Source organism: Trachypithecus francoisi, unplaced genomic scaffold (assembly GCF_009764315.1).
Source record: "Trachypithecus francoisi isolate TF-2019V2 unplaced genomic scaffold, Tfra_2.0 Contig00462_ERROPOS126671, whole genome shotgun sequence".
Lineage (NCBI taxonomy): Eukaryota > Metazoa > Chordata > Mammalia > Primates > Cercopithecidae > Trachypithecus > Trachypithecus francoisi.
Window position 1 is genome coordinate 70,202 of NW_022680658.1, and position 22,367 is coordinate 92,568.

General features: G+C 51.3%; 1 protein-coding gene and 1 long non-coding RNA gene across 2 annotated transcripts; both read right to left on the reverse strand.

The window, feature by feature from the left end:
* Nucleotides 1–497: 497 nt before the first annotated feature.
* Nucleotides 498–16,500, reverse strand: LOC117084266 (galectin-9B). Its single transcript, XM_033212843.1, has 11 exons — nt 16,357–16,500; nt 11,359–11,450; nt 9,201–9,402; nt 7,638–7,748; nt 6,365–6,460; nt 4,655–4,690; nt 4,086–4,136; nt 3,410–3,451; nt 2,866–2,954; nt 2,552–2,714; nt 498–1,137 (listed from the first exon to the last, which is right to left on the reverse strand). The coding sequence occupies exons 1-11, from the start codon at nt 16,393–16,395 to the stop codon at nt 991–993; spliced, it is 1,068 nt and encodes a 355-aa protein (XP_033068734.1). The 5' UTR covers nt 16,396–16,500; the 3' UTR covers nt 498–990.
* A 578-nt stretch (nt 16,501–17,078) lies between these two features.
* Nucleotides 17,079–21,191, reverse strand: LOC117084250. Its single transcript, XR_004437373.1, has 3 exons — nt 21,091–21,191; nt 19,237–19,405; nt 17,079–17,569 (listed from the first exon to the last, which is right to left on the reverse strand). It is a non-coding gene; the product is annotated as an uncharacterized LOC117084250 (long non-coding RNA).
* Nucleotides 21,192–22,367: the final 1,176 nt, after the last annotated feature.

The following is a 22,367-nucleotide window of genomic DNA, read 5'->3' on the forward strand; positions in this document are numbered from 1 at the left end:
GAACCCCTAATGCCGGGGAGACCTACAGTGGAACACACAGCCAGACAGTGCTTCGGGTTGGCTTCTCCTGACACCCCTTCCCCAAGCCACCTCCTCCCACTGGGACGCCAGGTCTGAGGAGCCAGCTCTGGCCCTGCTGTGGCCCTCACAGGCTCTGCCCCAGCCCCTCTCCCATCTTGGGGGCATGGGGCTGTTTCCTGTTACCACCTTTCCTGTGTCCGAGACTCCTGCCCAAAAGGCTGGAGCCCCAGCCTGCTTTCTCCAACACCCTCTGGGAGGAGGTGTGAGGTCAGGACCCCCTGCCCAAAGGGAGTCCACGCTCTCCCGTCCCACTCCTCTCAGCAGCCCCCCCGCCCGATTCCACAGACTCCAAAATGCCTCCAAATGAATTAAAGAAGCCACGGTCAACCCACATGAATGTGCCAACAAGCATTTTCATTTCTTTATTTCAAGCACACTGGGAAAGGAGCCAGTCCCCTGAAGAGAACACTCCGGTCAGTTGGTGGAGGCCAGTGGATGCCATCAGGCCTGCTTTCCTGGAGGGGGTGAAGGGTTGGTGCAGGGTGCAAGGTGAGAGTGAAGTTAAAGGTCAGAGAGGAGGGGCTGAGGAGGCCACCTCCCACCAGGAGTGGACAGCTGGTGGCTTGGGACTGGGGTGGAGCCGCCTGGGGGATGGGAGGGGACTGAGCATGGGCCTTCATCTTCACTGCCCACTCCTCCCTCTCCCTGGCTGTGCCGGCCTCCTGGGATGGTAGGATTTGGACAGCTGGAGCCCCAGGTGCTGCCGCGGCTGAGGAAGGCAATCCCGGTCAGCTGCCTTCTCCGTTCCAGGGTAGCTGTAGCCAGAAGCAAGACCAGACAAGGACATGGCCTCTGCATTAAAGCCCAGATCCCAGGCAGGGTTGGAAAGGCTGGGCCTGGGACGTGGGGATGATGAGAAGACCCAGACTGCCCCCCACCCCAGCCCCGGCCCCAGGGCCAGGGAGCCGCCTATGTCTGCACATGGGTCAGCTGGATGTCGCCCCCCACTTCCAGTTTGTTGATGGCAGGCAGGTTCCTCAGGCGATGGTAATATTCAAACAGGTGCTGACCATCCACGGCCACCTTGAGGCAGTGCGCGTCACACAAGATCCACACCTGTGCAGAGATCATGCCGTTTGCACTACACTTGGGAAGTCCTCCACTCACACTGCAGCCTCCTGTGTCCCTCCCTCCTTCCCTCCCTCCCTCCTTCCCTCCTCAGACGTTAATAAGCCCCTCACCTGCGCTCCATCCCCACTGAGCGACGACGCTTCACTAAACAGGCTGTGCATGCTCCTTCCCTTGTACTGTTCCCTGGCCTACAATACTGTTCCCACCCCATCAGGGACAGGAGCGCTGGCCTGTGCTGTCTGCATCCCTCGGGCCCAGCACACAGGAGTGCTCCGGGCCTGGGCTCCTGCAGCATCAGCCTCCTAACTTGTCTTTTCCACCCCAATGCCTTCTCCATGAGGCAGTCAGGGTACAAATGTTAAAACCTCCTTCCCTTCGCAATAGCTAACACTCCTATCACACACGCCATGTGCCAGGCACTGTCCTACGCATGCTACAGATACTGTCTCATTCCATTCTTAAAACTCTAGGCGACTCATATGATTATCAACTCCATTTTGTAGATGAGGAAAGTGAAGCACAGAGTAGTTAAGTCACTTGCCTGAGGTCACACAGCTGTCCACAAATCAAAGAATGTTGCTCCCTGGCTTGAAACACTCCTGTGTGGCTTTTCACTGTGTTAATCCAAGCTCCTTTCCATGGCTGCAAAGCCCTACATCAGCCATTTTCAACTCTGATTGCAGAGTATAATCACTTAAGGCATATTTTAAAAATGCGAATGCCCAGCTGACCGCCTCGCTGGCCTGGGCTGGGCCCCAGCACTGATATTTCCTTTGTAAGCTCCCTGGGTGGTTTGAATGTGTAGTCAGGGCGGAGCACGCCCGCCTGCTGTTCCTGGACAGGCCACACCCGCGCCTCTGCACGTTGGCCCTCGCTGCCCCTCCCAGGCTCACTCTATCTCATCGCTCTGTCTTGCTTTGTGCATGGCACTGTCGTTATCTGTGACAATCTCTCCATGCTTTAGTTTCCTTGTTCCTTCGCCACCTAAACTGTAAACTCCCTGGAGGCAGGACCCGGTCTGCCTGCTTCATGACTGCGCCCCCAGCACGCGGGCTGCTTCCTGCACAAAGCGGGCGACAAGAAAATCATTGTTGAATTAATAAGTGAAGAAATGAAAAACACCTCCTTCTTGGATCTGATTTGACACTGGCTGTGTGACCGCAAGCAAGTAACCTGCACTTCTGAGTTTCTTTCCTCATCTGAAAAAGCAGATCCCAACACTTCCTTCATGCAGGAAAATAATGATAATAATAATAATTTCTTGGCCACCTTCTCTTCTTCTGGGTCCTCATCCCGGAGGCATCAGCCCCCATCCTGTTCAAGGCACCCCAGACCTCCTTTACCCCTCCCCCTGTACACCCATAGGAGCCTCTCCAAGTTCCAGACTGCGGTGCTTTACCGAGAAGCTCTGGCCTCGGACGAAGGGCATTTTTCGGGGCAGACTTCGCTCCTCAGACCCCCAAGAGTTGTTGATCTGGGTGTTGCGGACCACAGCGTTCTCATCAAAACGGGGGTTCAGGTGGAAGGCGATGTGGCTCCCAGAGCACAGGTTGATGTGGAACCTGGGGTGGGCGGCCCACCTGAACCTTTGTCCTCTGAGTTCTGAGCCCCATTTCCTCCCCGTCATCTGCAGCCTGCCCAAAGCCAGGGGAATGGCTGGAATGACCTTGAAGGGCTCTCTCTTCCCAGAGGTCACTGGAGCCCTTGGCTTACCTCTGAGCACTGGGCAGGACAGTGCCCGACAGGATGATGGACTTGGATGGATACAGCCCTCCCGGAATAGTGGTGACAAAAGGCATTGGCTGTGGGAAGGAGGGGGACAGAGGAGCCAGTGACAGCCAGGGCAGCCACCACACGGAAGGAGAAGACTGTACCAGTTCCCATGAATCTGGGCTGTCAGCTGAGAAGAAGCTCGTGATATCTTTACTTGGTTCCGTAAAAGCCAAAGGAAAACTTTCCAGTACTCCTCAAATTCATGGGCTTAGATTAGCGTCATGAAAGGAACTTTGGCCAAACACAACAAGACTCGTGGGGTGAAAAGGGAGGGCCATGCAATGTGCTCACATTGACATGACAGTTTTAAGGTTGAAAGCTCCTCTCCACATTCTTCTAATTCACTGGGATGCTTTGAAGCCCTTCAGCTTACCGAAGGACCGCTTTTCATTTTTCAAGGCCAGTGGATACCCCCGCAGCAGCTCTTCACCCCCAGCCTGCCCACCACAAACAGAACCTCTGCCCTCCCTGAGAAACCACTTACATAGGCAGAGTGGGGGTACATCACAGGTGGGAGGGCGGGAGTCTGTTGAAAAGAAACCAGGAAATTCAGTGGGAGAGCGCATGTGTGCACGAGCACTCACCCACGCGCACCCACGCATTCTAGAGGGGGCTCCACTGTGAGGCTGACCTCGTGAGGCTTTGGCCCTTGGACTCTCCCGTCCACCTCCCTTTTCATGTTAGCCTTCCTGGAACTTCCTGCCGTGTTCCCGGACCCCACCACGGTCACCTGCCCCTCAACCCCTCCACAGGCAGCCCCACTAATTCTAAGCCTCCCGCCTGATTTGCACCAGTAGGAGAACAGCTTAAGCCTTTGCTCAGTAGTGACACCCGGGGGACGCAGGATGCAGGGCCAGGAACCTCACATCCGGGTGCTGGGGCCACTGCACTCTCCACTTGGTGACAGGTGGACCAGTTTCCCTCCCAGTCTCTAGGGAACCTGCCTCTTCCACCACTGGATAAATCCTGCTTCTTGCAGAATCTCTGCTGTCCCAAGGGCGGCTTTAGCCACATGTCACCTGAGCCAAGGACTCAGCCCCTAGTGTCCCCATCCTCCTTGCTGAACCGCTTTCTTCCCAACTCTAGGGCTCTAGGGAGTTTAGTTCTTGGTGAAGGAGGACACTGTGCAGCTGTGAACTGGCCAGAACTTGTAGACTTACAGAGAACATCTGTCCATGGGTGCTCTGCACCGTGTGGATGACTGTCTGGATCTGGAAGAAAGAAACCAGGTCTCACCCAGGCTCTCCCGCGTGAAGACCACCAGCTCCCACCAGAGGGCGCCACAAGGCAGGCACCTCCAGGGGGTGTCATCAGCCCAGTGGCCCCACAGACCCCACAGAGGGTGAGTGCAGGTGTTTCTTCTCTCAAGGGGATGAGGGAGGGCAAAGGTTAGAACCCTGGAGAAGACAGATGGGAACGCTGGTGGCTCTGGCCCATCTTTCCTCTCAGGGAAACGTCTCTCAGCCTAGCCTCCCTTTGCAGGTGGGAGAAGGGAATGCGGGACACGGTCTTCCGTGGCTGCCCACGGGGTGGCAGCTCAGGTTGCTTCATCACGGCCAGCCAACCACATCCAACCCCCTACCTCGCCAGGCTGGGCAGACGGTCAAGGGCCTGGCCTCTGCCTTCCCCACTCCCAATGGGAGAGGCCCAATGCCTGGCCCTGCCTCCTCCATGAGCCCAGAAGAAGAGCCAAAATCAAGAGGATCCAAAAAGAAAACAAGAGACTTACAATGGGAGCCGGGTTGGCAGGCCACACGCCGGGAGGCTGGAGGGGTGAGGAGAGTCAGAATGGTGGTTATCACAGGCACCACAGAACGGGAAGAGACGATGGCAGAACTCCAGGGAGGCTCTTGTGCTCAGAAATGCCTCCCCAGACACACCCGCCTCCCTCTTGCTCCCAAGCAAGCCTTCCTGAGCCTGTGGCACCCAGATTTTTACCCCCAGGTGCCCAAGGCTTTGAGGTTGGGAGGTAGAGTATCCCCATTTGTTCCTCTCAAGAGAGAGAAGACTGGGTTTGATAGAGACCTCACTGCTTTCTGTAGCTCCCACAGCCAAGAGCATTACTTCCAGTGCCATATTTCACCCGAAAGGTGAGAAGTGGTATTTGTTGAAGGCCTACTGTGGGTCGATTCCTGGGCTTCAGTGCTTTCCAATGAGGGAAGCAGCCTCAGCTCCTGTGTCCCTCATGAGACAATGAGGCTCAGAAAGATTAAGCAACTTGCCCAAGCTCGCCCAGGTGGAAGGGATCAAATCCAAAACAGCAGCCAGTTCTGTCTGACTGTACCCAGCACACTTTCTATCCTCCCCAGTGCCAGGACCAGGGCCAAAGTTGGGCTGACCTGCGAAAGTTCCCTGGGGCTCAACCAGTCCTGAAGTCAGTGTGGCAGGAGGCAGGTGCCCTGTCTGTACTGTGATGGGCCATAGGAAGACTGTGGAGACAAAGCACCCCTCCTCCCAGTCCCCACTGCTTGAGTGGCCAGAGGAAGGGCTGCTCGCCTCCTTATCCTGGATCCTGCCCCACCCAGTAGACTGTTCTTGCCCTGGCTGGTATCCCATTCTCCCTGGCTGTGAGAACCACATTCCACATTCATTCATTCTCTGAGCCCCTACTGAGTGCCAGGCACTGTGCAAATGAATAAGCCATGGTCCTAGCCCTCTGGGGCCTCATGGGCATAGGGAGATGGGGTAGAGTGACAGGGACAGACACGCAAACACAGTTACAATGGGGTGCTGTGAACTGGCATGGCACAGATATGTACAGACTCCATGGGGACATGGCAGGAGCGTCCAACAATATTCTGGACAGGCAGGACTCCCTGAGGAGAGACACTTAGGCAGAGCATGGAAGGGCAATTAGGCGTGTGCTGGGGGCAGGCTGGCAGAGGGTGCTTCCGGGACCAGGGACAGCATGTGCAAAAACATGGTGGCCCGAGGGCCTCGTGTGAGCCGTGGAGGCTGTGTGAGCTTCGTGGGTTGGGGGTGAGGCAGGGAGGTTGACTGGAGCCAGACTCAGGAAGAATCTGTATGCCCTGCTGGGGAATTTGGGCTTTATTTGAAGGGCTTGGGGCTTTTAAGATTTTTAAGCAGGAAGAGGATGTGATCAGATTTGCTTATAAGAAGGTCAGTGTGGCAGTGGTTGGGTGTGGGGGGTGGGGAACTGTCGTCATGGTGAGGAATCCCAGAGGCCTGGGCCACGTTGGTGACTTTGGGAGGGAGATACATTGGTGCCTTGGAGAGACATAAAGAAGGGGGAGTGAAGAATCCAGGGTGACTCCCAGGTCCCCAGCTCTGGGTGCCCAGCGGACAGAAACAGGGAACTCTTGAGTGGGCAAGATGGTGCCTGTAGGCCCTGATGACCTGCTGGCTGGGGCCAGCCTCTCAGACCCTGGGTCCTTCCTGCTGTCTGCTCAGCCACCCAGGGCCTCTGTGTTGAACTCACTTTTTGTCTGCGCCCCCTGGGCCTGGGTGGGAAACAGACAGGCTGGGAGAAAGGCACCTTGGAGAAGGCAGGCTGAACAGGGACTGTGCGGGCGTTCTGTTAAAACAAAAGGCACCGGCCGGTGAGGAAAAGCATTAATAGAGCCAAGGAGAAGCTGAAAGGCAGAGGCAGGGGCAAGAGGGAGAGACCAGGCAGGCAGGGGGATGCGGCAAGGTGGTTAGGGCCATGCCAAGGCGGGAGGGGAAAGGGCCAGGCTCCGGTGAGCAGCGCAGAGGGGCAGTCTCCCTCCAGCTCTTCCGTTCCACCCGCAGGGGAGAGAGTCAGGGAAGGAGGGAATGAGAGATGAGGACCAAAGGGTGAGGAGCCCAGATTTGCTGAGGGCCTACTGCACATTTTGCTCATCCCAGGGAGCTCCCTCGAATGCTGAAAGGGTAGCAGCAGCTCCCATCCAGCTGCTGGTGCCCTGCGGGAATGTGGGCCCCACATACCCTCATCTTCCCATTTTTCATGTGGTATTGGTATCTCCTGATCTTCTTTAGTTTTATTTATTTTCTTTTGTTATTCAAACAAGAAGTTTTTAGAGATGGGGTCTTGCTGTGTTGCCCAGGCACAACTCAAATTCCTGGGCTCAAGTGATTCTCCCGCCTCAGCCTCTTGAGTAGCCAGGATTGCAGACCTCCACCACCGTACCTGGCTCTCCTGACCTTTCAGATGTTGGCAACACATTCAAAGTTTTTTAAAACACAGAGGTCAAACCTACCCTGGTGTGTGCCCAGGGGGCCACTGTGTGACCTCTGATATCTGTCTCCTCACTGAACCACACAACCACCCATGGGGGGCAGGCAGTGGCCCTGCTCATTCTACAGATGAGGAAACCGAGGCTGAGAGAGGCAAAGTCGCTTGTCTGAGATCCCACAGAGGATGAATGGCAGAGCTGGGAATCTGAACTGGATTCAGCTTGGTTCCTGAGCCTGGGCTCTTTCTAGAACAATATGGCCTCCTAACCAGGGTGGGAATCAAGGAGTGAGGAGAAAGGGGCAGCCGAGGAGTCTGGGAGACCAAGGCAGATGTTCTGGACAGAGACAGTGACACAGAAGGAGGGCAGAGTGACAGAGGAGAAGGGGCGGGCAGGCACTGGGACAGGGAAGCAGAGATTGTCTCCAGAGTCACCTGGGTAGGAGATTGGCTTGGGTCCACCCAGCAGGGCCTAGGCACAGCTACGCTGGGCCCTGCATCCCAGCCCCGGGGACCGGTGCCAGGTGGACAGTCTGACCTGGAAGCTGATGTAGGACAGCTGCACAGAGCCATCGACGGAGATGGTGTCCACACCGTGGAAGGGCACGCGGTGGAAGTACTGCACGAAGAGGCTCCCGTTCACCATCACCTGCCAGAGGAGAGCACGTGTTCCGGGGGAGGCGCCCCAGGCCGGGATGGGGACCTCCCCCTGCGCTCCTGGACCCTCCTTCTAGAAAATGAAGACCTGAGTCTGGGCCTCACTGTGGGGCCAGTTACAGGAACGTGTGTGACCCTAAGGGCATCAACCCGAGTCTCTACTGGGCTCCAGTGGTTGGGCTTTTCATTCTTCTGGTTGTTTACTGCAGTAGGTTTGTCTTTCCAGTCTTAGCTCACCTGGGGCTTCATTTATTTATTATTTATTTTCCTTCAACTTTTTTTTTTTTTTGAGACAGAATGTCACTCTGTCACTCAGGCTGGAGTGCAGTGGTTCAAGCAATTCTCCTGCCTCAGCCTCCCAAGTAGCTGGGATTACAGGTGCCCACCATCATGCCCAGCTAATTTTTGTATTTTTAGTAGAGACAGGGTTTCACCATGTTGGCCAGGCTGGTCTTGAACTCCTGACCTCAAGTGATCCATCCTCCTCAGGCTCCCAAAGTGCTTGGATTATAGGGGTGAGCTGCTGTGCCCAGCCCCTTCAACTTTTATTTTAAGTTCCAGGGCAGAAGTACAGGATGTGCGGGTTTGTTAACTAGGTAAACGGGTGCCATGGTGGTTTGCTGCACAGATCAACCCATCACCTTGGTATCAAGCCCAGCATCCATTAGCTAATCTTCCTGATGCTCTCCTTCCCTGACCAGGCCCCAGTGTGTGCTGTTTCCCCCCTTGTATTCATGTGTTCTCATCGTTCAGCTCCTACTTATAAATGAGAACATGCGGTGTTTGGTTTTCTGCTCCTACAATGGCTTCCAGCTCCATCCATGTTCCTGCAAGGGACATGATCTCATTCTTTTTTATGACCGCAGGGGTATTATTTATATATGCATAAAATACTCATGGGGAACAGAGGAGAGGTGACCTCAGGTTGCATACTGAGTGGATGGGAACATCCTTATCTCAGATAAGCATACTCAGACTGACTTACCCACGGGCTTCTCAAGCCCAGAGACCTACTCTCCTTCAAAGGTAATTTGCAATGTGCTTACAGAACTATACCCTTAATAGACCCTGGATAAAGGCTGGAACAATGTCGCTGAAAAATAAATATTACCAGCGACCTGGAGAGGAGGAATGGTGACAGCAGAGGAATGGAATGAGCTTGGAATTCAAAGACACACAACACCAAACAGCAACGTGGTGACTCCTCTAGTTCTTATTTTCAGAGTAAAAGAAGCAGCAGGCGCACCTGTAGATCCAGGTGAAGGTGCGGAAGGAGACTACGCAGCCATGGGTAACACCTTACAAGGAAATGGTCGTGTTATCTGTAGAGTGACATTCACTCTGGCTGAATGTCAATTAAAGTGATTACTTAAAGGCCATTCACATTCACCTGATAGGGCTGGGAGTCCTGTGGGTGAGAGGTGAGGAGGGGATTCTTGCTCACCTTGAAATCCGAGCTCTGCACCAGGAAACAGAGGTCAAAGGGCATCCCCTTCTGGAGGGGCATGTGCATCTTCCTCTCCTCGGGCCCCCATCTTCTTTTCTGCCTCGTGTTGCACACCACGTACCCTCCGTCTTCAAACCGAGGGTTGAAGTGGAAAGCAATGTCGTCTCCACTGAAGCCGGTCTGAAAGTCCACAGCAAACCTAGGCCCAGGGAAAGCAAACAGTCTTCTGTGGCATGGCCGAGGAGGGCCTTGGCGCCTCTGGCCTGCGTTTGTCTGGGATCTTGCATAGAACCTGCGTGGCAGAGACTGCTTGGTTGGCATCCTTTTTGTTTCTCTAATTTGGATCCAATGTGTTTTTGTGCAGTTATTGCATTTTGCCTTTACAGCATGACTTTCTAAAAATAAGTAGAAAATGGCTAAGGAAAAGCGCTGGCATGAGCAAACAAGAAGCATAGGTCTTGGAAAGTGATTACCGATTGGTACCAAAGATGGAAGTTGTTAAGCACACCTAGAAGACAGAGCCTTCCGTGCCAGTGGACACTTGTTGGAGGCCAGCACTTGCCTGACTAAGTGGGAAAGAAGAGAACAAATGTAAAGAGCATGTGAAATTGGGGCCAGGCACAGTGGCTCACGCTTGTAATCACCACACTTTGGGAGGCTGAGGCAGGCAGATCACTTGAGCCCAGGAGTGGAAGACCAGCCTGAGCAACACAGCGAAATCTCATCTCTACTTAAAAAATATGTATATAATATATATATTTTTAAAGTATTAAATATATATATTATATATATTTAATTAGCTAGGCATCATGATACATGCCTATAGTCCCAGCTGCTTGGGGGGCTGAGATGCGAGGATCTCTTGAGCCCAGAAATTCGAGGCTGCAGTGAGCTATGATCGTACCACTGCACTCCAGCCTGGGTGAAAGAAAAGAGTCTCTGTTTCAAAAGAAAACAATTAAATAATTAAATGAATAAATGGAGAAGATTGCATTAGAAATATCTCTGCATGTATTTTTCCTCTGGGGTCCTTCAGCTTCATCCCTGTAGTCCTTTGGAAATTCCTGCCCCAAGGAAGGGAGAGGCAGAAATCTCTTGAGAGGAGAGCGCCCTCTGAGGTAGGATCTGTCTCTATTCCACAGGATGGGAGTGGGAAGCCCTGAGGGACAGGGAGAGACGAAGGGGTGGAAGATCAGAGGCCTGGTCCTGCTTCCCCTGGTTGCAGGGTTCAGGGGGATCGGGGCCTCCCTGCCCGTGGCATCTCCTGGGGGCACTGCAGGCTCTCAGAGAAGTCCCACAGCAGGATGGCAATGGCAGAGGAGGTCACCAAGAATCTAGGTGGCCGAGCTGAGGTTGAGCTGGGATCTGCGAGGCCCAGAAGGTCTTAAGGAGAGGTCCCCTGGGACTGAGGCAGAGAGGCTTCCGAGAGAGAGCCATGAGACCAGAGGCTCTTCTGTGGGCCCCACAGACTTCAGCAGGCAGCCACCCGTGGTCTTCCACCAAGACAGGAGAGAGCTGCACACTCCTGTGCCCCCTGGTCAGGGTTCCTCAGCAGGGGTCAGCCAGGCCTGCTTGAGAGTCTAGAGCCCTCCCAGCCCCTGAGAAGCCATGTGAGCTCCTCTGTGTTCCCAGTCAGCCCATCTTGGGAGGGAGGAGGGAGTGGGAAACTGCCCTGATACAATGTTAGTATTTTGAATTGACTTAGTAGTTTCCAGAAAAGGCCTTGAAATCAAAAGAGACCAAATTACTTTGAATGTCAATTTTCAATATTTTCACGTTAGCAGAAGGAGAGCTTCAGAGTGGATGAGAGCAGTGATGGGAAATGGAGGAAGTTTGATTTTTGTAACTCTTAGTCACAGTGTGCAAGGTTCAACCCAGAACATAACCCTCCAACTCTGACCATCCCACTCCCTCCTTAGACCGCCAGCTCCCAGGGCCCCATTCATCCCGGAGTCCAGGTTAATGGCGCCCCTGGCTGCAGGTTGTGCCTGCGGAGTGGTGCCCAGCAGCATGGGTTAGGGACGCATTGGGCCTCCCCTGAGCCAGGCACGTGAGCTTGGATGTTGTTGCCTGAACTAACCCAGGCTCCCAGGCACAGTGGTTTACTAAGGGACGAGGCTGGAGTGAAACGTTTCCATCCATTACACACACACACCTGCTTCCACTGGAGCTGAGAACAGTCCCATTGACAGTGATCTGAAGTCCGTCCTGGAGACCTCCTTGGATAGTTCCAGAAAAGGGGACAGCCTGCAGGGAGAAGGTGTGGGGCCGTCAGTGAGGTGGCCGGCCTCCCGTTTTCTCCCCTCCAGCGCTAGTCAGTGGCCGGCCTCGGTGTGACAGCGCCATGCAAGGGGATGGGGTGCGGCTATGACCAGTATAGACGGAGTCTCAGCCGCAGGGGTTTTAGGGTCCTGTGTGGAGGCAGACACAAATCCAATTAGTTACTCAGACAGTCTAAGCTTGTGATAAGGAGAAGCCTGGCCCTGAGGGGACACGACAGGGAGCTGAGCTTGTGTGAGAGTCTGAGAGGCAGTGGAGGCTGCATCAGGAACGCACCAGGCTGAAGGCCTTCCTTCCAGGCAGGGAAGTAGCAGGCAGACGCCCTGGGCTGGTAAGGAACTAGGTAGTAATGGGGGCTGCTGGACCTCATGCCAAGCTCCCAGCAAAGTGCCCAGGGCCCTGGCTGGAGACTCAGAAGGCTCAAGGGAGCAAAGGGACCCATCAAGGGTCTGCAGGTTCCACCAAGAGGGTCACCTGAGAGGGACAAGAGGAAGGCATGTCCCTCTCCCCACCACCACCATATAACAATGGCCACCGTGACCTTTGCCCTCCTGGCCACCTTCAGCAGAGCCTCTTCCCAGATGCCCTCTGTAGCCGTGGGGCAGCCCCCTCCTCTGCTTCTGCCCCCAGGCTCCCCATTCCTTCCCTCAGGCCCTCAGCAGCCCCAAGCCCTAGTGTAGTTTGCCCACCCATCCCAGGCCCCACGGGCTACCACTTTGTCAAATTCTCTGTCCCGGGCTCTTTAAAGGAGCGATGGGCCGTGGTGAGGATGCATTGCTTCAGAGTCAGGTCTGAATCCTAGCTCTGCTGCTCATGACCTGAGTGGCCTTGGGAAGCCTACTTCACCTCTCTTTGCCTCAGTTTCCTCATCTGTAAAATAGGAAGGTGTTTCTCCTACTGCATATGACTGATGATTTCGTGAGAGAAAGCCTGTGGTAGAAGAGACTGGCACATAGGAGATGCTTCTCCACTGTCACCCACCTCCCACCTTGTTCTCTCTGAGCAAAATTCACAAACTGGTACTTCCAGTTTTCAAAGTTTATTCCGAAATGCCTCATATCCACTGTGGTTCTACAACTCGCATTAAAGCACAGTTCTATCTCCTAGCTAATTTTCACATTCTGCAAGTTTTTAATGTCTTCTCTAATATCTCCTTTAGGTCAATTTCCAACACAAATTAAATGCCTAAAGGAGCCAGGCAGGTGACGTGTTATGAGTCACACGGCCAGGTAAGGAGTGGTGGGGACTGTGGCAAAGTAGACGTCACACCCCTCGCCTGAAAAGTCAACATCTACTCAGCACTAACCAGTGATTACCATCTGGGCCCAGGATTGGTGGAGCTTCCAAAGTTTTAAGAGAAGACAGAAACCCGGATTTGTTTTTTTTTTTTTGGTAAAACTTTCTAATTTCTTGGGGGAAAATTTTTGTCAAAAAGGATTATGTAAAAGTTCCTGGCTGGGCACAGTGGCTCACATCCACAATCCCGAGGCAAAACAATCATTTGAGCCCAGGAGTTTGAGGCCAGCCTGGGCAACATAGTGGGACCCCCATCTCTACAAAAAATTAAAAAATTAGCCAGATGTGGTGGTGAACACCTTTAACCACAGTTACTTGGGAGGCTGAGGCAGGAGAATTGCTTGAGCCTGGGAGGTCGAGGCTGCAGTGAACCATGATTGCACCACTGCACTCCAGCCTGGGCAACAAAGGGAGACCCTGTCTCAAATGAAACCCCCAAAATTCCCATATTATAGAGATACACAGTGAAATATTTGCAGTGGAATGGTATCTCTGGATTCGCTTCCACATATCTAAGGGTGGGAAGGGAAGCAAGCGAGGGAGGGTATAGGATGAAGCAAGATAGGCCTGAGTTGATCGTTGTTGGAACAGAGTGACGGGTGTGTGTTGTTGATGGTACAATTCTCTCTGCATGTTTGAATTTCCTATAATAACAAGTTAAACGCTGTGCAGGCGAAACAGAAAACACCTGCCAGCCAAATTCAGCCTACTGGCCACTGCTTTCTGGTCTGCATTGTTGAGTTGTGTGACCACACAGAACCCTGGGAAACCCGTCCTAGCTCAGTGTACACACCTGGCACTGTGAAAGCCCCAGGAAATCTGGGATCTGATTCAGATAGACTCTGCTCCCCATGGATTTGAGGGTGGTGTCTTTCGTTGCCCCTCAGGTCAGGTCTGAACTCTGCCATTAAATACTTTAGTGACCTCAAGGAAATCACAGCTTCTCTGTGTCTCTGACTTCTCTTTCTTGTTCCTGTCTACACCAGCGGTGTGGGGGTAGGAGGGTCAGCCTGATTCAGTTATGGACCAGCATGGCCTAGGATCGGGAAGCTTGTTGTCCCTGAAACACATCTGTGGAACATTTTCCCCCTTGCCTGTTTGTGGAGGCCTCTGATTCTCTCCAGAGCCTTTCACACTATCATGAGATACAATGCTGAAAATACACACCCTCCTGGGAAGCATGCGGCTTCCGTTCAAGCGTATTCACACCACAGGGTCTAGAATTGAAGGCAGAGTGTGATGGACACGGGCTCGCAAGTACACACAAGGCTGAACTAAGGAAGCCAGGAGGCAGAAAGAGCAAGTACAGATCATGGGGGTGGCACAGGGCAGGCTAATCTCCAAGGCAACAAGTTCCCCAAAAAAGTTCTGTGAGGTTTCAAAATGTCTTCAATGGCACCCCCAAATTCTGAAAAACAAGACTTTTATTTCATTTTATTTTATTTTGAGATGGTTCTCACTCTGTTGCCCAGGCTGGAGTGCGGTGAGGGGTGTGATCGTGGTTCACTGCAGCCTCTGCCTCCTGTGCTCAAGTGATCCTCCCACCTCAGCCACCCAAATACCTGAGACCAAATAAGTACATGCCACCATGCCATGCCCCACTAATTTTCAAATTTTTGTGAAAAGAGTGGATCTCGATATGTTGCCAGGGCTGGTCTTGAACACCTGGGCTCAAGTGAACCTTCTGTCTTGGCCTCCCAAAGGGCCAGGATTTTCAGGCATGAACCACCATGCCTGGCCTGAAAAATGAGATTTTAAATTGAATATTATCCTACAAACAAGGTTATTCATTGCAGCATTATAACACAAAGGATTATAAAGCAAAGCACTGGAAAGAGCCTAAAAGCCTTCCAACAGGAAAAAGGTGAAATAAATTAGGGTATTTCCATATAATATAACAAGTTCTGTGTAGCCTTCAAAAGAAAAGAAAAAGAGGACAGAAAGGAAAAAGAAAAAGAGGAAAACTCTGAGCACCGATGTGGAATGATGCCATTTGTATAAAAAGTGGGTGGGGGAAGGCTATGGACTTGGATTTATTTATTTATAGATAAAATATCTCTGGAAGAATTTACAAGAAACTTGTAACACTGGGTATCAGTGGGCCACCCCCCAGAAACATCCTGATTCGAATCCCCGGAAACTGTGAATATGTTGTAGAAGGACCTTTGCAGATGTGATTACATTAATAATTTTGGCATGGGGAGATTGCCCTGATTTTACAGGTGGTCCCAATGTAATCACAAAGGTCCTATAAAAAGGAGCAGGAGGATCGAAGTCAGAGAGGAGATGTGACAACAGAAGCAAGAAGCTGGTTTTGGGTTTTTTTTTGTTTGTTTTGTGGTTTTTTTTTTTTTTTTTTGAGTCAGGATCTCATTCTGTTATGCAGGCTGGAGTGCAGTGGCATGGTCTCAGCTCACTGCAGCCTCCACTTCCCCAGGCTCACATGATCCTCCCACCTCAGCCTCCCAGGTAGCTGGGACTACGTAGGCAGCCTCATTCTGGACTCAGTGTCACTAGAGGGCACCGAAGCCCGACCCTCGCCTCTGCTGAGGTGGGCCCTGGCAGCTTCCCTGCCCTCAGCACCCTGCCTCTGTCCACCCTCCCCATTCTGCCTCCCCACCCAGGAAAGGCCCATCAGCCCACCTCTCCAGCCCCTTGGGAAGCTCTTTGCCAAGGCGGGGTGAGATCCTATGACAGGACCCGGCCGAGGACAGTGACCCCTGAAGGCTCCTGAGCTCCTGGGGCTTCCACTCCCATCTGGGGGCATTTGGCAACTGGCCTTCGCCTCCCTGAGCCTTGGATTTTTCATGATTGAAGGGGACTCATAAGCCTCACAGAGTTTCAGCAAGGCACCTGCAGCCCTCTGACCCCACACTGCAGGGACAGTCCTCGCCCCCTCTCACCTCTGAGACTGCCCCTCTGCAGATGCCCTCACATGCCCATGCCTGGTTAACTCTGCCTCACCCTTCAGAGCACAGACACCTCCTCAGGAGGCCTTCCCTGCTGCCCCCAGACTCCCAATAACACGAAACACTCCCAAAGCTCTGACAGTGTTCCAGGTACCGTTCAAACACACTAGATACACTACCTCCTTAATCCATAGCCCAACCCTGGGAGTGGGGGGCTCAAGTATTATTCCCACTTTACAGATATGGAAACTGAGGCCCAGAGACCACCAGCCAGTATATAACTGGACCCAGGGAGGCCATCTTCGCAGTAAGCACCCTTAACTACCATGCCCGTTAGTGTCCTTACTGTCCCAGAAGCGTGCTTGCTTCCCCTTTACATGAACCGTCCCGCTCTACACCTCTCCCCCTGAGCACACAGGACAGGGCGGGACAGCTCAGTCAACACTGTCAACCCCATGACTCGTGGGGATGAGCATCCCTCCAGGCATGAGCGAGCTCAGCGTGGCACAGGTGTGCCAGGATGACCTCCACTGACATTTCTGCCGTGCTTGTGTTCTCTTTGGCATGCCCCACCCCTATCTCCTGCCACCCAGGAGTTGCTTCCTCAGAGCCCCAGGGCTGTGTCCCCCTGGCTGAGGCAGCCCTGTGCCCATGGCCCTGGAACTCACTGGGCTCAGGTAGGGACCCTGGGAAGCGCTGAAGGCCATCTCTCCACCGCCTCTGTGGCCACCGCTGCCTTTCACACCTGCCAGGAAGTCCTTTGTAGAGGGAATGACTTGACACAGAAATAGAAACCAAAGCAACTTGGCTGTTATTCAACAGGGAGGAGCCAGCAGCAAGAGGAAGTGGGTCCAGAGAGAGCGAGGTAGGGTGCTGGGTGAACTGCAGTGACGCTCACAGAGGGAAGTGGGCACTCCCAGTCCCAGTGACCTTTCCCTCCTCCCTCTCCTGTGCTCAACCCAAGCCTGAAGCATATTTGGTTCACAGAGGTCTACAATGCTTGACCACACTGACATGACAGCGAGTTGCCAGATGACACTGCCCAGAAGTATGTGGCTGTGTGTCCTAAGCACGCTTGGCCACGGAGTCCAGAAAATACTGGGGCTGGGCGTTGCCTGTGCACAGGGTGCTGGTGGGGAAGGGCAGCTTCAACCCATTTTACATATAGAGAAGCTGAGGCTCAGAGTCTAAAGGGCATGCCCCAGGTCGCACAGCTAATTCGTGGTAGCCTGAGCTATATGAAGATTCTCAGACTCTTCAAAAAGTGTTTCTCCTCTTTAAATTTATATTATTCATGTAAAAACATAATGATGTAGAGGGGAATATTCTGCAAGAAAAACACCATAATAAAGATTTTTATTCTAGAGTATGGGGTGCCCAGGAGCTTCTGATCCTCCCTCTCAGTGAATCTCGCTTTCTTCTCCTTCTCTTCTCTATCTTTATTTTCTGCGCTTTAGGATGGGGAGAGAAGTCTTGGACATAATAGAACATTTCAAGTGACATGGGGCTGGAAAGGAACATATGGCATGAACTGCCTTTAATTGGCTTCAGCATCTAGTTAGGGGAAATAATTGGCCGAAGCAGAGAATAACAGGATAGGCTGCAGAGGGGGGAGGGAGCCATGAAATAAACTTACCTGAAGTTGACCAGGTCCCAGTGATGTGCTGGCGAGGAGGCCCAGAACTCAAGCTGGGGCTGGGCAGGTAAGGGCTGTACAGGCTCAAGGGGATGGCAGGTGCCCCAGGGCCATAAGTGAGTCTGCACCTCTCTTCCTTCCTGTGCTCTGCCTAGATGCACTAGAATTTGCAGACTAATTCCTTTGAGATGCTCCCATAGACTGAGGCCATGTGTGTCATCTGCACTCTCCATCTCCATTATGTTCTGGATTAAATAGAATTTGACCAATTTAAGGAGTAGACAATACGAGGGAGCAGAAAGGAGAGAAAGGGAGGGAGATTCTTTGCAATCCTCTCAGACACCATGGACACCAGGAACAATTTCATCATGCCACATCATTTGTAGGCAATCACCAATTGCTTGGGATATGGAACAACTGGAACTGTCATTCACAGCAGACTGGAGTGTAAAATAATCCAACTTAGAAAACCAGGCGGGCATGGTGGTTCATGCCTGTAATCCCAGCACTTTGGGAGGCTGAAGTGGGAGGATCACTTGAGTCCAGGAGGTTGATACCAGCCTGGTCAAGATAGGAAGACCCTGTCTATACATATAATTTAAAACACAAATTAGCCAGGTGTGGTGGTGCTCACCTGTAGTCCCAGCTATGTGGGAGGCTGAGGTGGGAGGCTCACTTGAGCCCAGGAGGTCAAGGCTGCAGTGAACCCTCATCACGCCACTGCACTCCAGCTTAGGTAAGACAGCAAGACTCTGTCTCAAAAAATAAAAAAATAAAAAGAAAGAAAAACTGCTTGGTGAGTTGTAATACAGTCAAATATCTACTTCTAGGTTCTGGCTTTTCTACTTCTAAAAAACTACCCAAGAGAAAGGAAAACACATTTGTCTGTTTTTAAAAGCTTTACTCATCGTAGCCCCAGGCTGGAAACAATGCAAATTGTTCACCAAAAGAGAAGGGAGAAATGAATTGTGGTTTTCACACAACAGAGTAGCCCTCAGTAATAAAAAGGAGCTGGGCCACAAGAAACAGCAATGGGCCTGGCAACTGAGCAGAAGAAACCAGATCCAAACAGACACATGCTGTGAAAATTCCATTCGATTCAAGTTGAACAACAGGCCACAATGGCGTCACCCTTGGGGGTCTCTGACTGGGAGGGTCACAGAGGAGTCTTTGAGAGGCTGGAAATGTTCTGGATCTGGTTCTGGGTGGTGGTCGCACAGGTATTTACATCCGTTAACAACAGGCTGAGGCTGGTGCAGTGACACCTGTAATTCAGCACATTGGGAGGCTGAGGCAGGAGGATTGCTTGAGCCCAGGAGTTTGAGACCAGCCTGGATTATTTTAGACTCAAGTCCGCTATGAATGACAGTTCCAGTTGTTCCATATCCCAACACCTTCTCTCTACTAAAAATAAAAAAAAATAGTGAGGCATGGTGCTGCACGTAGTCCCAGCTACAGGGAGGCTGAGGCAGGAGGATTGCTTAAGCCTGGGAGGTTGAGGCCACAGTGAGCTATGATGGCGCCACTGCACTGCAGGTTGAGTGACGAGCAAGATCCTGTCTCAAAACAAAACAAAACAAAACAAAACTCACACAGAATACCAGGATCTACATTTTACTCTACCTAGACAATATCTCCATAAAATACTGCTAAAAGAAAAACTCTCCCAGAGCCCAAGGAGACACAGGCCCAGCTCAGAGTTCCAGCAAATCAGCACCTTAGCATCAGCTTGAGCCTGGGAGGTGAGTCACAGGTAAGCAGCCCACTAGTGAGTCCAGCCCATAAAGGAGGGCCCTGTGCTCCACGCCCTGTCTGGAGGGGCCCCAGTCATACCCAAAGGCTGACGTGTTTTTAGACTAATCGACACAGTAGGGAGGCACTTCGAGGCACAGTGCCGGCACCCTTCACTCACCACAGTCCATTCCCAGTGGTTAGCTCTGGTCTTCATGAGACTAGAAGCAGCCCTCGAGAATATTCCTGCTCAGAGCTTTAGCATTTAAAGTCGCAGACCCTTCTCGGTGGCTCTCTGTTCTCTGCCCTGTAGACTGAGGGAGTCTGTCACCTCACACTCATTAGGATGCCTATGATTTAAAAAAAATCCAGAAAGCAACAACTGTTTGCTAGAATGTGAGTAAACTGGAACCCTGTGAAAACAGCGTGACTGTTCCTCAAAAACCTCATCATAGAATTACTGTATGATCCAGCAATTCCACTTCTGGGTATATTCCCCAAATAACCAAATGCAAGAACTCAAAGAGACATGTGAACACCCATATTTGTAGCAGCATCATCCACAACAGCCAAGAGGTGAAAGCAACACGTCTCCATCAACAGATGAGTGGTCAAAAAAACGTGGGCCAGATATATGATTCAGCCCTAAAAAGGACGGAAATTCTGGCACATGCCACAACATGGATGGTCCTTGAGAACATTAAGTGAAATAAAACAGTCATAAAAGAACAAGCACTGTAGGCCGGGTGTGGTGGCTCACGCCTGTAATCTTAGCACTTTGGGAGGCCAAGGTGGGAAAATCACCTGAAGTCAGGTGTTCAAGACCAGCCTGGCCAACATGGTGAAACCGCGTCTCTATTAAAAATGCGAAAAGTAGCCGGGCATTGTGACGCATGCCTGTAATCCTAGCTACTTGGGAGACTGAGGCAGGAGAATCACTTGAACCTGGGAGGCAGAGGTTGCAGTGAGCCAAGATCGTGCCACTACACTCCAGCTTGGGCAACAAAGTGAGACTCTGTCACACACACACACAAAAGAACAAGCACTGTATGATTTCACTTGTCTGAGATACCTAGAGTGGCCATAATCAACAGAAGAAAGTAGAATGGTGGCTATCGGCTGGTAGGAGGGGGAATGAAGACTTACCGTTTAAAGCGTATAGAGTTCTGGTTTCACAAGATGAAAAGAGTTTTGTGGATGGATGGTAGCGATAATTGTATAACAGCATGAATGTACTTAATACCACTAACTGTGTACCTAAAACTGGTTAATATGGTACATTTTATATTATGTGTGTTTTACTACAATTATTTTTTTCTTTTAGATGGAGTCTGTCACCCAGGCCAGAGTGTAGTAGTGCAATCTCAGCTCACTGAAACCTCCACGACCCCCACCCCTTCTCACCACCCTTGGGCTCAAACCATTCTCCCACCTCAGCCTTCTGAGTAGCTGTGACCACAGGCACATGCCACCACGTTTGGCTAATTTTTTGTACTTCTGATAGAGACAGGGTTTCGCCCTCTTGCCCAGGCTGGTTTCAAACTCCTGAGCTCAAGTGATCTGCCCACCTTGGCCTCTCAAAATGCTGGGATTTACAGGCATGAACCACTGCACCTGCCTGCACTTAAAATTTTTAAAAATGTGGCTGGGCATGGTGGCTCATGCCTGTAATTCCAGCACTTTGGGAGGCCGAGGCGGGCAGATCACCTGAGGTCAGGAGTTCAAGACCAGCCTGGCCAACATGGTGAAACCCAGTCTCTACTAAAAGTACAAAAATTAGCCAGGCGTGGTGGTAAGTGCCTGTAATCCCAGCTAGTCGGGAGACTGAGGCAGGAGAATCATTTGAACCCGGGAGGTGGAGGTTTCAGTGAGCCGAGATCACGCCATTGCACTCCTGCGTGGGGAACAAGAGCAAGACTTCGTCTCAATAAAAAGAAAAAAAATTTAAATGTAAGTATGATGGTCTCTATGAATCAGACTGAGAATCTACCACTGCCAGGTTTGTCCTGTTCCCCGCCACCCCACAGGGGCTTACCCCAGGCACTTCCTTCAGGGTGTTCAGGACAGGCTGGTCTCTCTGCTGGACATGTGCTACGATTTGAATGTAGTTTGTGCCAACCAAAACTCATGTTGAAATTTACTTGCCAATATGATGGTGTTTGGAGGCACCATCCAAACTTCCTCTGGGTGAGTTATCTAGAGAATGGATTAGCTCTCCTGAGAGTAGGTTGTTATAAAGTAGGTGAGCCTATTTCGTCCTTTCTCTCTGGCACACGCTTGCTTTCCCTTCTGCTTCTCTGCCATGTTAGGACACAGGTCAAAGGCCCTCACCAGAAGCTGACCAGATGAGCTGCCCAATCTTGGACTTCTCAGCCTCTAGAACTGTGAACCAAAATAAAGCTCTTTTCTTTGTAAATCACCCAGTCTCAGGGTGCATCCCTAAGGTATATCAGATAATTCTGGGTGACAGGACTTAGGAAGAACCTCATTATCAGCCTCTTAAGCCTGAGTGAAATGTCTTCATTTTAGACATTCTAATAGTTGTGTAGAGATGTCTCATTAATGGTTTTAATTTGCATTTCCTTAAAGAGTGATGATGTTGAACATCTATTCAGTTGGTTATTTATGCCTGTCTCTTCTTTTTTTTTGCATTGTCTGTTCCAACATGTTGCCCATTTATAAACTTAGATGGTTTTCTCATTATTTAGTTTTGAGAGTAATTTACATATTTTGGATGAAAGTACTTTTCTTTCTTTTTTTCTTTTTGTTGGTATTTAACAAGACTTGACAGATGCAAGCACTTTATCAGAAATCTGATTTTCATGTATTTTCTCTCAGCCTGTGACTATCTTTTCATTTTTTCAACAGTGTCTTTCAAAGACAGTTCTTAAATTTTTTTGAATGTGCCAAACACATTCATATTTATTTTCTTTTTCTTTAAAGTAAATAATAAATAGCACTTTATCAGTTTGCTAAACAAAAAAAATGACAGGCTGAGGTAAGAGTCTCCATCAGCCAAAGTTTATTGAGTCCAAGCTTGAGGAAGTGCCTAGGAAATACACAAGGCACAGAAAGTGTCTGTGGCAGGGATTCTCTGAAGAGGTTTTGAGGAGATTTAGTATTTATACATGTCCTTAAAAAGGGGAAGGCATGGCCAGGAGCGGTGGCTCAAGCCTGTAATCCCAGCACTTTGGGAGGCCGAGGCAGGCAGATCACCTGAGGTCGGGAGTTGGAGACCAGCCTGACCAACATGAAGAAACCTCGTGTCTGATAAAAATACAAAATTAGACGGGCGTGGTGGTGCATGCCTAT

Excerpts from the sequence above, each read along its gene's own strand:
- LOC117084266 (XM_033212843.1), bottom strand. The coding sequence starts at position 16,395 with ATGGCCTTCAGCGCTTCCCAGGGTCCCTACCTGAGCCCA. Across the intron at positions 4,691-6,364 it reads CCAGGGGGCGCAGACAAAAA|CCTCCCGGCGTGTGGCCTGC; the intron begins GTGAGTTCAACA and ends TCACCCCTCCAG. Across the intron at positions 1,138-2,551 it reads TCCGAGGCCAGAGCTTCTCG|GTGTGGATCTTGTGTGACGC; the intron begins GTAAAGCACCGC and ends ATCTCTGCACAG.